We start from the raw sequence: 14,770 nt of genomic DNA, 5'->3' as shown, positions 1-14,770 counted from the left end.
CACGCACCAGGATTTTCGTCTTGCGAGCCTGAGGCTTCGGTCACCACTGCCACCACGAAATACTGACTAAACCATTCACGCATCTCCACGAAGTGAATCATGATGAATGGGCGAAGCACTGGGAATCGTTCTTACCGTAATTCACCCACTCGCGCATGTAAATGAGTGACAGCGCGTTTGTACAGTCTAATCCAATTCCAATCTAATCCAATGCGATACAATTCAACTTAATCCAATCCAATCTAATCTATTTCAACCCAAGTCAATCCGATGATCACTTGTGTGAACAAGCATTCGGCGTATCAGATAAAGCACTTTGCTTCGATAAAGACTCGGCCGCGCGCCTGCGAGCCCTGGCAAAACGGGCTCTGCTTTGCCAGGGCTCCGCAAAGCGGGCTCCGCTCATGGAACGCGAATACAGAACCATGCGTACGCCCGTTAAGAAATGGTGGCTTCTGGAGAGGCAATGAAGAGAACGGGAGACGACCTAATATTCTTATTATTCTGGAAATATATACCTAACTTAAAATAACACAAATAAACATGTTTAAAGGATATGAACACAAATGACGCGTTTTTTTTTCGAAATGAGCCAGATCCAGAAACCGAAACTGAGTCGGATAAAGCTGCAGTGAGAATAAAAACTCGGCAACTTTCCCCTAAAAAAGGTTTGGCTAAAAAATACTAGAGATAACGCCTGTTTCACGGATTAAAATGAGCCAAATTCATTTGACCAATGGGAATTCGCTTTAGCTTGAGTGTTCGGACTGTTTCGTGGCTGTTTTCGGAAGTTTTTTTTTTTTTTTGCGTTTTGGAGCAGGATAATATGAATTCAGACGGTAATAAGGAGATTGGCGAAAGATCTTTCCCCAGATGACAACGACGAAATGGAGGGAAGAAGTGAACGAAATGAAACAGAGTTTTTGAAAAATGATTTAATTTCGTTTAAAAATGATTTAATATCATAGAAATGCAGCTAGCGATCGCGGAGGCGCCTTAGCGCCGCTGCCCAAGTGGCGCGCGCCCGCGCGCGCGAGCGTGTGTAGGTATGTGTATGGGGATGAGTAAGGGGGGTGGGGTGGACGACAACGAGCAAAGGAAATTATGCTTATGAGTACGGGGCTTTCGAAAACGGGGAAAAAGGCGCAGAGCTTCCGGCGCGGGGCAGATGAGACGTGGCTTTTGAAACCGTGGGCTTTCCTGGACAACCCGAATGCACATCACAGGCTTAATTGTATAGGATTCGCTAGGTGCACTTGTTCAAGATGATTTATGAATGTTTTATTTCCCCTGCCTCCAACAGCGCTTGGGTTTATCACAACCCAACCCAATTTTACCAGCAATCTTAAACTTCCTTATTCCGCTAACACTACTAAGTTCAGGGCCGTGTAGAACAAAGAATTAACGCCGTAATCGCAACGCGAGGCTTGTCGATTTGTGATTGGAAACCTTAATGCTTAGTGATGGTGAAAAAGGATTTTTCCTTACCTGATGCGGCATTCTCCAACTGTGTATAAGACGCCTGTCTGGCCGTCAGAAATCAGGTAAAAAGAAAGCCGAAATAAATAATGTTTGTTTTGGCGTATTTATGTGCTTTGTGGTGGTATTGGCGGCTAGAACTCGAAATTCACTTCGCAGAAAAGAGACATGAGCTTAAGAATGGCGTAGTAGACGAGACGAACGTTCATGCAGACGAGACAGCTAACGAAACGGCCGGTAACGTGACGAGCAGGTAATATATAAAACTCTATCCTAATGATACATAGTTCTGCGAGGGCGAAAAAAAATAATAGTTCACAGCCTAGTTTAGAAGCCTACCTATGATAGATTGTCTCACGTGGTACGGCAGCCTCAATGGTGAGGCGTTGGCTAGTCCCGGATCTCGGCGGCTGTGGTAGAATGACAGGACGAGCACCAAGTCACACAGTCGACGCCCGTCGACGCAAGGCACGGCTGACACTGCAGCCTTGCAGGGTTTTCGGACGTCTTCGACGATGGCCTCGGCAGACCCCGGCTCCCGCATCTTACGGCAGCCCTCAAAAGCCTTGCTCCTCTAAATCCACTCTTACGTCCTCGTTCCCACGATCGCCTCTTATTCTCTTACCGCCACTGATATGCTTCGGCCATTTTGCCGGATTCCTTGAGGTTCCACCTAGCGGACATATATCCCGAGAGGGCGATTGTCCCCTTTTCCGTTAAACTTCGTGGTCGTCGAAGCCATATGCGATGCTCACACCACCCCTGTCCTCTATCTCATCACAGCTTGGTGGGTGCTCCAAGCTACCCACACCATAATTACGGCAGAGCAACTATTGTCTTCTTTCAGCTTTCTTTCTATTACATTTTTAAAAGTAAGAGAGGTGTCTTATACACAGCTGGAGAACACCGCATACGGTAAAATCAAATCGTCTCTTTCATCTTCACCAAGTACCAAGAAGGTCGCCAGTCACGGATGGCAAGCGTGAGCGCTTAGCGTGATAATTCACCACGTCTAACATAAGCGTGCAAAAAATATCTTGCACTCACGCTTCGCAAGCGTTACGCATCCCGTGAGCCATGCTTAGGAAGCTTGATTTTTTAGTGTGAAAGCACATCAAGCTTGCAACAAGCGTGCGAAAAATCGCCCACACTCACGCTTGCTAAGCGTGAAAAAATTTAGCGTGTAGGCAAGGATTTTCCAGCTTGCCCTACTTGAGGGTGGGTTCTTAGGAAGCGCTGGACGCAAGCCACTCACGCCGTGCCCGTAGTGAGGCTGGCCCGCTCCCGCACCACCATCCAGAGCTGGGCGCAGATCTTGGCGTACGCGTAGCCCATCACGACGGCCGGGATGCAGAGCACCAGGATGAACATGTAGATCTCGAAGGAGCGCCACGCACCCGGGTTGCCCTCGTCGCGCATGCACCAGTAGGCGCGGCGCCGCAGTCCCATTTCCACGTGCACCTGCACGAAACAAGAGGGGGAAAAAGTCAGGTGCTGGTGGGGTAACGCATGTCATTAGGAAGTTTTAGAATAGTGTTTCCCAACGCTGTGGGGCCCCCAAGGGTCTTGGGGCGTCGTACTGCGCATGCGCAGAACCCAAGAGGTCCTTGGGGTTTTGGGTTTGCGTCTAGCGCGCACGCTATTTTGCCGAAATAGCGGATGCCCCAAAGCTGAAGTTGGCGTTCTTGCGTCGCTCTAGCAGCCAGCGAGACTGCGCGTGACCATGGCTGAAGCGAAACCTGCGGCTCGTTCCTCGACTCACCCGATCAACTACAACGATCGCTGAGCTGAATTTGTAGAATCCGCGCGTCGTTCGCAAGAAATGAATAAAGCGCTAGACACATGTACGACGGGCGCACGCGATTCGCATGCGACTGATCGTTACGACTTATTGTTAGGACCGGTTTTGGCGGATCCTAACAATAAGTCGTAACGATCAGTCGCATGCGAATCGCGTGCGCCCGTCGTACATGTGTTTAGAGCTTTAAGCAGGCAATCGTGAAGCGTTTTCTGCCTTCGGAAACAGTCCGCGGACACGCCGGACGCGCCTGCCAGCTCGTCACACTGAGCGGCTCGAACCGGCGCAGACCCCGGTAGCAACCCTTTGTCGCTGCTCTTCCGAATCAATCTGATCGCTAAAACAAAGTTCCACATGCGAGAAAGTAGGTGCTTGTGTGGTGAAAAAATGTGCTAGGGATTGTTATCAGGGCTTATTTTAAAAGCGGCGATTAGATATCTGCCGCGATGCTAAGCCTACGCTGACTGACCGCGGAGGTTCGTCGCTCTTACCGGTGCGGGCGGTGCGCCGAGAGGCCGAGAGATGGCGCTACCTGCGCGGAAGCATCGAAACAGGCTACGCAGATGTCTTGGTCACCGATCGTTCAAACGGCAGTTATAGCTGAAATAAAGTTCCACATTAGAGAAAGGGTATGATAGTGCGGTGAAAAGTGTTACGGATTGTCATTCTCAGTTGCACAGATAACAGCGATAAAATATCCGCAAGGATGCTAAGCCTAAAGTTCCTATCACCAGAGCCGACCCGAGCAACGCAAACGGGTTGCGGGGTGTTGGGGACGCCCTTCTTTTAAAACTCGCCGCGCACGACCGCCTTGCGTTTGGGTTTCCCTAACTTCTTGGGGGCCCCCAACGCCGGCTTCTCCTCTTCTAAAACTGCCTATTTGCATGGTAACTCGCCTGGGTGATTCTCTGGGCGGAGGCTAAAACGACGGCACAGACAGACGGACAGGTATCTTTATTGTGGGGATGCCTCGAGGTCACACAGTGAAAGGGCTGAGTTAGTAATGCACGGCCATGGCTGAATCGCACTCGAAGTGCCACAACGCGGCCAACGTGTCTTTGTGCCGACCACGTGCCCTCATCCAGTCCTCGGGACTGCGAAGCAGGTATAGAGCGCCGTAGTCCTAAGCGAGATGGCGGATTGTTGGGGTTACGTAGGCTTTGTAGTCGAAGCCGACGTGTGACGCCAACAATCCGCTATCTCCTGTGAGACTGTGGCACCTCCCTTTCGTTGATTTGCTAAAGGAGACTCCACTGCTCTCCTTTCCGATATGACGTGTGCTTCCCAGCGCGATGAAACCCATTTCCATTGTGTCCCCATTGAAAATTACGAGTATCGCGATGTCTTGGGGGCCCTTCCAAAGCTCTAAGTTTATCGGTATCGTAGTTTGCTGTACTAGTGCGGACACAGGAGTTCTCGATCTTGCAATTCGAAACTTCGCCTGGTTCTCGATCTCAGTCACGGGTCCGTGCGGTCCCCCCTTGTCACAGAAAATGTTATTCCGAATTCTTCCTTTTGGCCTTTATCTTTTATCAGTTTTTGCCTCGCACAATAACTTCCCCACACTCACATTTAACCCACCTTCCAAGCTCCTCCACTTTATAGTACACTGGGAAATAACACGTCTCATAAATTACATAACCTCTACGCTAATTTGCAAGCTACAATATTTAAAAATGCTACTCCCGCTAAGTCATCCACCAAAGAGCAGGCGGTGTTGCACATGGGAACAGAGACTGAAACACGGTTGAATGCGCACGGCGCAAGCGCAGTGGGGCCCACCGTGCACAGGGGCTGATCATGTTGTTTGCCACACATATTAAAGGGACACTGACGTCGAAACCAAAGTTGGTTTAAACAGATAGATTGGCATCCCCTGAAAACGAACATAGCAGTCTGTGGGGCGATTCCTTGAAAATATTCGCGTAAATAACAAAAATTGGAGCTATCTGTCGCCCCGCAGAGATGACGGGAACGGCGACTGAGCGCATGTGCCAAGAGTCACGTGATAAACAACAAGGTCTCAAAGAAACACATAAAACCTTTCTTTGCACGTTAACTTCCATATGAGACAAAAAGTTTAAGTGTACAGGTATAAATCAAGCCGTGCTATACATTCGCAAGCGGCCAAGCTGCGGCGCCGCTGGCGGTTGCCATCATTATTGCAGGTTCGGCGTAGTTACATGGCTGTTATATCCTTGTTTATTCCATGTCGGCAAGTAGCACGTCGGCCTCCCACTGTTCAGCTTTTTTGTGGACAGAAATTTACGTCTGATAGAACAAGCTTTTTGCTCTCTCGCGTGTCGCTGTCTGTCCAAACGAAGTTTTGCACCCAGGCCGGCAGTGGACGAAGCTCTGTCTGTTGTGGTCGCTTCGCGATGAAATGCTACGGTGAGCTCCTGTGTTTGGACTGTGCTTACTATATTGGAATTAGCACTATCGATGATTCAATCCGCACTGAGTATGTAGAGTGGACTCAATTTTTTTTAAACCTTCTCGGCTTGCGCCGGAGTGAAGGGACTTGTTCTCCTCCGTAAATCGCGATAAGCGAGTTGTATACCCTAATGACAAACAAGAGCATATCAATGGCCTGTTAATTTTTGACTGCGGCCACAAAGCGCATGCCCTCACGACATGTTTGTTGAGACCATTTCTGATCGTCTTGAAGCTGAATAAAACGTGTGCGTCAAACCGGGCTTTTTGATTCAGGGCACTGTGTGCTGCTATGCTTCCACTACGATGTGCACTTAGGAAAATGACATTTACCAGATGCCGCAATAAGCGTCATCATATCGCGACGAAATACTGGCTAAACGTCCTACTAGAATTAACGTGGTAGTGCCGAAGTACTGCACCGCACAACTTCAGCGTTGCACGCAGTTACAAGTTAAACTGACAGATGGCGCCACACTGTTAAGCCGTGTGCATCGAATCGACAAAAACCCGACTATCCGCAACGATAATGCAAATTAAAAGAGCGCCCCTGTCGTCGTTCGCGCTTCGGTTGCGCTGTCCGCTATACGTTTCGTAGGCAAAGTAAAAGGTCGTGCAGCACATTCACATTGTTTAACCAACCCTTCTCGTCGCGTGTAACACCAAGATTGACGCACAGAGACTGACAGGTAATAGATGTGTGGTGCGGGCGAGTTGTTTTTAGATGCAGAGCATCTGATTCACTCGCCTTGTCCCTCCGGCGTCGTCGTCGTCGTCGTCGTCGTCGGCGTTGTCCACCCCTCCCCCATTCTCCTCGCCGCGCCTGCTGCGCTCTCCGCCGCTCACCCCCTTTCCTCTCCGATAGCGAACACTCTCTCGCGAGGGGCATTGGATTGGATTCGATTGGATTGGCTTGGCTTGGCTTGGCTTGGCTTGGCTTGGCTTGGCTTGGATTTGGATTTGGATTGGATTGGATTGGATTTGATTGGATTGGATTAAAGTGGATTGCGTTGGATTGTGTTGCGTCATAGCCGCGGCACGTTGCGTCATAGCCGGGGCAGACGCGCTGGGGCCAGCGCATGTGCAGTACTCTCTTCCGCGGTTTCCTCTCCTTCGGGCGCGCTGCGCATATAACCGGTGTGCCGTTCTCCGGCGAAGCAACATCCACGCTTGGCTCAAACACCTAGAGCCCACGCCGCTTCACAAGTACGCCAACGTCGTCATCGGCTGGGACCGGCTTACGCAGTCCCCTCAACGTTATGCGCGCTATAAAACGCGGTCCCTTCGCCGCTCCGCCTATGCGTCGCATCTACACAGGGGTTCCCGCGAGGGGAGGTGGGAGTTTTTGTCGTATGCGCTGAGTGCGCGACCAGTGGCTCCTGCGGCCTCGATGGTTCGCTGGGTAGGTTTTAGTATTCGTGCTAGACCACACCACAGTCTCACTCGCTACCGGCAACCATTTACGTCACGCGAAACGTCTTGAAATGGCGCGGAGAATAAAATGAGTTTTTTTTTTCGGCAATTAAAGCATCTTTCGTTGCCGAAAAAACGCTGACAGGGCTTCGGGTCATTTAAGCTTTCGTCTAATTTCTATTTGACTTCAGCGTTCCTTTAAGGAGCTCAGAGCATTAGCTTACCTGGACAAAAATGATGGGCAGTGCCGTGAGGAAGGCGGCTATCCATATGAAGATGATCACGCGCCGTGCCTGGCTGAAGGTGCAGAGGTAACGGGAGCGGACGGGGTGGATCACCGCGTAGTACCTGGCGAACGAGAGAGGGGACACAGTTCTTTCAATTGCGTCGGTTCTTACGCAGCAGTGGGAAGAGAGGCGGCGTGTGTAGTGGGATGTAATGCCCAAAAATAACGGGCCTGATTCGCGTTGGAAAGTTAAAAAGACAACCACGCACCTTCTTGCGACAACACCACGATCGTCTTCCGCGTGTTCGCTCCCAATAACAAAGTGCTGGCGCATAAACACAGCTTAAAACTTGGCTCTTCAACTACCTTCGCAGGGCGGAATGGCCTTGATTTTAAAGCCAAGACCATGCCTTTTCCAAATACCGGTACAGGTGGCGCGGCTTATACAAGTTAATATTATTTAGCTCCGTCGAAGCGATGGGTGCATTTTAGCGGAACTTAAGTATATAACTCATGAAAGCGCCGTTATATCAACCAGTTGAAGGAAATAGTGACATCGTTAATTGGGGGAGAGAGAGAGAGAGAGAGAGAGAGAGAGAGAGAGAGAAATTGCTTTATTGTCTGAAGCCCCTGGTAGGGAAAGAGAAGAACACGGTGGGAGGTAATGACCGATAACATACCAAGGTTGGAGATTTGTCCAAGTTTCGTGAGGTCATGATTCACTTGAATCAGTGGAGACCAGATTTAGGTTTGTGGTTCCGTGAAGACCACGTAATAGTCCATAGGTTTAGTGAAAGGATGGGTGCACAAGAATGATGATGATGGCGGTTTAGGTTTAAGGCTAAAAGCCAACAAGCGCAAAAGTGCCAAAGGCAAAGTTATTTAATGATGACACAGATGTACAATTAAATTGTAAATTGCCTTAGTAAAAACAAAAGTGAAGCGACTAAAATCTATGAATATAGCTGGTGTATATGGCCAGGATAATTATGCATGATTTTAAAGAAGCTCTAAATACTTGACATCTGATGAAAACTCCAAAACACGCTTAATAAAAAACATGGGATCGTCGGCCGAGAAGTGTGATGGGGGTAGTGGGATGTGTTACCTGTACAATTCAGGAAAACGTTTGCGTCGTGTAGTGTCGAGTGCGTTGCATTCAATGAGTATGTGAACTAAGGATATGGCCTCTCCGCACCTGCTGCACTGGGGTCTTGAAGATCCCGTGAACAGATACGAGTGCGTTGCATGGCTGTTCCCTATCCGTAGACTAGCCAAGGCGACTTCCGTGTGTCTGTTGTGTGAGTCAGTTGTGTACCGTCCCAAGTGCGGCGTTATTACATGTAGTTTGTTGTCTGTGTGTTCACTCCAGTGTGTTTGCCATGTTCGACGCAACAGTTGTGTTATGTGTGGATTGAGGCCTGTGTAGGGTGCCGTTGTAATGTCTACAGTGTCCCTTGGTGCAGCAGCAGTGGCCATCTTGCCTGTGAACTCGTTTCCTGCGAACCCAGTCTGTCGTGGGACCCAGCACAGGACCAGTTCATGCTTTCGTGCATAGACAGACATAATGGTGGTGAAAACGAGAATAACTATGTAGTTTTTTCTGGGCTTGTGGGATGACAATGCTCGAACAACACTCAAGGAATCTGTATAGATGATGGAAATTGGAATTTGATTTTCCAGAACGTGTTGTACAATGAGCAAAATTCAATATGCTTCTGCTAAAACAATGGTGTGCATGCTCATGGTTCTGGCAGCATTAAAATTCGGATCATGAGCAGTACAAGACACCATAGTGGAGGTTTTAGAAGCATCATTGTAAAATTTTGCGCATGGGTATTTCAACTGCAGATATAGAAAGTGCTGCGAGTATTGCAGTTCAGATTACCCGATTTTCTCCAAGTTTCATAAAACAAAATTCATAAGACATCGAGCGAACTTGTCGAGGCGGTAAATTGTCTGAAAAAGGTGATCTGTAGACATTTAAAAACGAAACGCTGAGATCCGAGGCTCGCTCTCCCACTCTAAGCGACAACGGCAGAAGAACGGATGGACGATTTACAAACAGCAGAGATGTAGATGTATAGTTAAAGAGCGGATAAAAAGGACCGTTATTCAGCGAAGAAATTTTAAGAGGACAAAGCAAATTCATATACATCCGTTTCTCCTCAAGGCACCACTTGTTACAAACGACATACAGACTTTAGACCGGAAAGCACCCGACGCAAGACGAAGCCCCAAGTGTAGCACTGCGTCAAGCATTCGCAATGCTGTTTTACACGGCGGCCCATACACCCCACTGCCATAGTCCGAACGAGACCCAACCAAAGGAGTGTACAAGCCCAGCAGGAGTCATTTGTCGCCACCATAGGATTGGTGGGAGAGAACCTTAAGGATATTCATTGTTTTGAAACATTTATGCTTAAGTTCTTTGATGTAGGGAATGAATGTGAGTTTGTGGTCAAACACAACACCTCAAAACTTGTGCCCCTTCATCACAGGAATGGACACACCATTAAGAGTAATGTCTGGGTCCAGATGGACCCCACGCTTCCTGGAGAACACAGCGCAAGAGCATTCTCCAGGGTTAAGTTTAAAACTATTCTTGTCCCCTCAGCCGGCAAATTTCTTCACGCCCAGCTGCACTTGACGTTCACAGATTGACATATTGCATGATTTAAAGGATATCTGGATGTCATATACATAAATGGAATAAGCGATTGTAGGTGGCAATGCCTTTCCAACAGAGTTCATCTTAAATATGAAAAAGTGCAGCGTACTTCACTCCACCTTGCATCTTGCGGCACGCCATTTTCGTGCACCTGAACCTTCGAAAGTGCACAGCCAACTCTCACTCGGAACGTTCTCGCCGACAAGGAACTAACAAGTGTGTTTAACATGTTACCCGAAACACCGAATGACTAGAGGTCACTGAGGATCCCGTAACGCCAAGCGGTGTCGTAAGCCTTCTCGGGGTTGAAAAACACTGTTACACAATACTGTTTATACACGAAGGCATCCTTCATGTACAAGTAAAGTTAGGCGAGTCGATCGCTGGCCGATCGCCCCACCCCGAAGCCTGCCTGCCAGCTCTTTAAAAGACCATTGTGCTCAAGAAACTGCACGAGCCTGCGGTTTATCTTCTTATCGAGGAGCTTGCACAGGCAGCTCGTAAGGGCTACGGGACGGTAACTTGAGGGGGACGACGGGTTCTTTCCCTCCTTCACGAAAGCCACTATTATGGTCTCCATCTAAGGGTGTGGAATGTGCCCCTAAAGCCATATTTTATGGAATAGATGTAGGAGTGTCTCAAGTGTGTCTGCGTGTAGGGGTTGTGCCATTGTATCAGTGATGTTGTGTGGTCCTGGAGCTGCGGGTTTGCACGTGCTCAGATCAGCCCTCAGATCATGCAGTGAAAACTCTGAGTTATAAGAAGATGTTGACCTATTGTTATCTAGTATAGGCTTCTTTTCGGCCGTTTGTTTGTGTTTTAATGAAAGTGTTTGTGTAGTGTGCTGAACTGGAAACGTGTTGGAAGTGTTGTGAACGTGTGTCAGCCTGGTCTTCGAGTGTGTCCCTGTGGTGTTCACCAAAAGCAGGCTGTGTATTTGTTGCCCTTTAAGTATACGTATTCTTGTCCATACCTTGTGTGTGTGTCTGCGTATGAGTTTATTGACGTTATGAATCAGCGCCAACTATGTCGTTTTGACTCACGGCGCACACGTTTTCCGAACGCCTTTGCCCTTTTGGACAAGGAAAGGTTGCCCGACGTGGGGTACCGACGAGGGATACCCCACGCCTTGTTCTGGGCCTCTCGCGCCCGCCAACAGTCTTAATTCCACCACGGCCTCCTTTGATTGCGCTGGGCACCAGAGGCGCGGGGAATGGACTTTTCGGCGGCTTGGAGGATGTGCGCCGTGAGTCGTTGGGTAGCTTCTTCAACGTGTAGGTGTTTTATGTATGTGTGGTGTAGTTTGGATGTCTCTGTAAATGTATTCCAGATTGTTCTTCCTTCATTGAACCGATTATGGGCAGATGAACTGCTTGGGTCATTACTTATATATGTTAGTGAAGTGGGCAAGCGGTCACTGCCATATGGGTCCGGGCCCACGCCCCACTCTAGACAAGGAAAGAGAACTTCGGAACCAATAGCTAAGTTAAGATACGAGTATGTATTGTGTCCTATGTGATGGTATCTAGGCTGTGTCTTGTTGAAAAGGCATGCTCCAAAAAATGTTGGAAAATTCTCTATCAGGGGACCTCGGGCATCCGTGCGAGAAGAGCCCCAAAGAGAATTGGGCGTATTAGGTCGCCTGTGAGGATGTATGGTTCGGGCAGCTGGTGAACCAGTGCCTCGAAGCCAGAGCTCGAAAGTGCAAGACCAAGAGTCATGTAAGAGAAGTATACCGTTATCACCCTATTAAATATTAATGGGCGAATTGCTACAGCATCAAGGACAGTGATTTGAGTGATAGGTTGGCAAGCTAAGGATTTCCGGGCGATTATCGCCACACCGCCCGAAGAGTGTGTGCAGCCATCCCTCTCTTTTCTGAATAACATATAACAATTCAAGAAATTTGTGTGATTGGAATTTAAACGTGTTTCTTTGACACACATTACACTTGCCTGATTAGCATGCACGATCTCGTACACATCGTCAAGATTATTAAGAAGGCCTCTGCAGTTCCACTGAACAATATTTCCTCTTCCCATTATTAATGTTCAGAGTCATGGAGTGTGAATATTTATTGCATTGATTTGAATTGCTTTATTTCGTAAAATGTACAGGATTTTATGCTGGGTTTGTTGGGAAAAAGCTGCTCTAGGCAGCCCCTAAACTCCATTGACAGAGGCAGCAGCAGGGGTGGAGCGAGAAAGAAAAGAAAAAGCAGAGAAACCATTTCGATAAAAAAGAAAACAAAAGAGAAAGAACAGAGAAACAGTAGAACCCCCTCCCCCTCAAAGAAGAAACAAAAACAACGACAATAGCAACAACTACTACAAAAAAAGAAAAGAAGAGAAGAAGAAACTGGGGCAAAATATCTACAATTCAAGACATGAGTAATTCTATTCAATGATACAAGTATAACTGCTCGAGCGGGACTGTGTACAAGCTAGTTACAAGTAGAACGCTAAATCTTGGGGCAACACAGAATCAAGGCGACAAACACTACTATAACAACAAGAAAAGTACAGTTTACAGGCATGAAACATCACCGCTACAAGAGGCGCATTACTAGAAAATTTAAAGACAAATTCGGTTTTGGAGAGGTGGGAAAACACGGTATGAAATGACATGAGCATCAAAGAAGAGTGGTTCTTGCGTTAAGAAAACGCATTCCAATCCTCATGCAACTATGAAAAAAAAAAGAAGTGTTGGCAGTTGCTAAGGCGTGTCGCTACAGAAATAACGTACGTAGAGCTGATAAGGATGTGGATTTGACGTACATACTACTTAAGTTAGGTTTATTCAGCAAGGTGGGGAGAGTAAAGCTTATCATTTGAGTACCGTAGTTTGTTCTTAGCTAGGGTACGTGCCAGAATTCAGGTGACCGTGTATTGTAGGCTAAGTCGTTTGCTTTCAGATTTGCCAGGGAAGCGAGAAAATGAGAGCCACTTTTTTCTTCTTTGCGATACGCAGACGCTAATCGGTAGTTTAGCAGATTATGTACAGGCGGGGACTTAATATTCCGGACCACTCGAGCGCGTGGCAAAAGTTACCGATGCGCACTCTGGAGGCCTGGCGCCTGTTGTCCAGATCACCGCGGCGCGCATGCGCGTCCTTTTCTACTCGCAGGCATGCTGATTTTTGCGCTTCCTGCAGCACTGTTCTGATGGTCTCTGAAGCACCGCAGGGCGACGCATTTGTAGCATTCTTTCCATCTGGATGGCAAATTTGCGGCATGAGATGGTGATTGCGGCGGCTTTGGCGCATATGCTCCTTGCATCCTGATAAACGTTCAGGCGGAATAGTTTGCTTGGTTTTGTTTTGTTTTGTCGTTTATACACGCTGAGACTATAGCGGCTTCCGAACAGGGTCGCCGAATGAAGCTTGTATGAAGGGCAATTGCAGGATACCGTGCTGTCGGAAACGAAATGCCGGCGAGATGAATCGCGAGCGTTTATTCATCGTCTTTATTATGTTTGCTACCTGAGCACTCAACCTATCTTTTAGCACACTTTCAGCTGCCGCTTAAGTAGGCATTCTGGAAGGTTTGTAAAATAATTTGTCTCAGTGTTTTTTTTTGTTTGTGCTATACTTACTTAAAAATAATCCAAAGATATACTCCTATATATTTTCTGTTCGCTTTGCGCGTCGGCATTCGTTAAAATGGCATCTCGGGTTCCCATCCAAGAACGCCGTCAGATTCTTCGCTACTTGCCCCCGTAAGATTATTCCCTTAGGGCCTCCCGAATTTATTTGGCACTAAGGAGCGGGTCTTCAACCACTTCAGGAACAATCAGCTGGTCCTTCTCTTCTGTTTTGGACCTTCTCCTTCCGCTCCACAGGCCATCTGCAAACCAGCCTTCTTAATCTTCGTAGACATGAACTGCTCGGGTAACAGCATCCCTCGATTCATTACTGAGTCCGCAAATTTCCTATTGAGGAATGCCTTCTAGAAGTAGCGAGTAATGTTAGGGCGTTCTGCGATTGGAACCCGAGGTGCCATTTTGACGAATGTCGACGTGCAGAGTGAACAGACAATTAAATGAGTACGTCCTTGGATCACTTTAAGTAAGGAAGCAGACACAAAAAAACGAGATAATTTCTTTTAATAAACTTGAAAATTGGCTACTTCACGGGTAGCAGAAAGCGAGCTGAAAGCCAAGTTCAGTGGTCGAGTAGTGTACAAAATAAACAAAATGAATAAATGTTCGCGATCCGTATCGCTGGAATTTTGTTGTCGATAATGCAGCGCCCTGTGATTGCGCTTCACGCACATTTCATTCGTCGACGCCGTTCGGAAGACACTACTCTCAGCCTGTATTGACAATAAAGCAAAGAACAGAAAAATACCAAGCAAAACATTCCACTTAAACATTTATCAGCACTTGCGCCAAAGCCGGCGCAATCATCACATACGCCGCAAATGTTTCATCAGGGGCCCTATTCTCGACTCGCATAAATTGCCGGCAATTCGCCACAGTTTTTTTTTTGTGTGTGTAAGCACGACGTAAGCAATCAGTGACGTGCTGCACCTATAGCTATGACGACATGCAGTGTAATTTGACGAGTCACTCATAAAGATCGCTACCAAGGTATCAAATATTGTGCGAGAAAGATATAAAAACACTTGCCATGTACTCTAAAAATTAAGACGGTAGCTGAGGGTGACAAGAAAAACACATTTCTGGAGGTCAAATTTGGCGTCAACACCACAAGGCATCGAGTAACGTTGATCCAAAAGCGAGCGAAAGGC

At 47.7% G+C, this 14,770-nt stretch overlaps 1 protein-coding gene across 1 annotated transcript in view; it reads right to left on the bottom strand.

Annotated features, from left to right (window-relative positions):
• Positions 1-14,770, bottom strand: part of LOC144162705 (QRFP-like peptide receptor) — a 138,582-nt gene that overhangs the window by 11,933 nt on the left and 111,879 nt on the right. Inside the window, exons 3-4 of the mRNA XM_077693346.1 lie at positions 7,348-7,471; positions 2,735-2,940 (exon numbers count right to left, since the gene is read on the bottom strand). Coding sequence (XP_077549472.1) covers positions 2,735-2,940; positions 7,348-7,471 — 330 coding nt within the window. The remainder of the gene's footprint in view (positions 1-2,734; positions 2,941-7,347; positions 7,472-14,770) is intronic.

This window comes from Haemaphysalis longicornis, unplaced genomic scaffold (genome assembly GCF_048455015.1).
Source record: "Haemaphysalis longicornis isolate Haplotype H1 unplaced genomic scaffold, Haemaphysalis longicornis Haplotype H1 scaffold_12, whole genome shotgun sequence".
Classification (NCBI taxonomy): domain Eukaryota; kingdom Metazoa; phylum Arthropoda; class Arachnida; order Ixodida; family Ixodidae; genus Haemaphysalis; species Haemaphysalis longicornis.
Note: the sequence above shows the minus strand (reverse complement) of the source record. Positions and strands in the feature narration are given on the sequence as shown.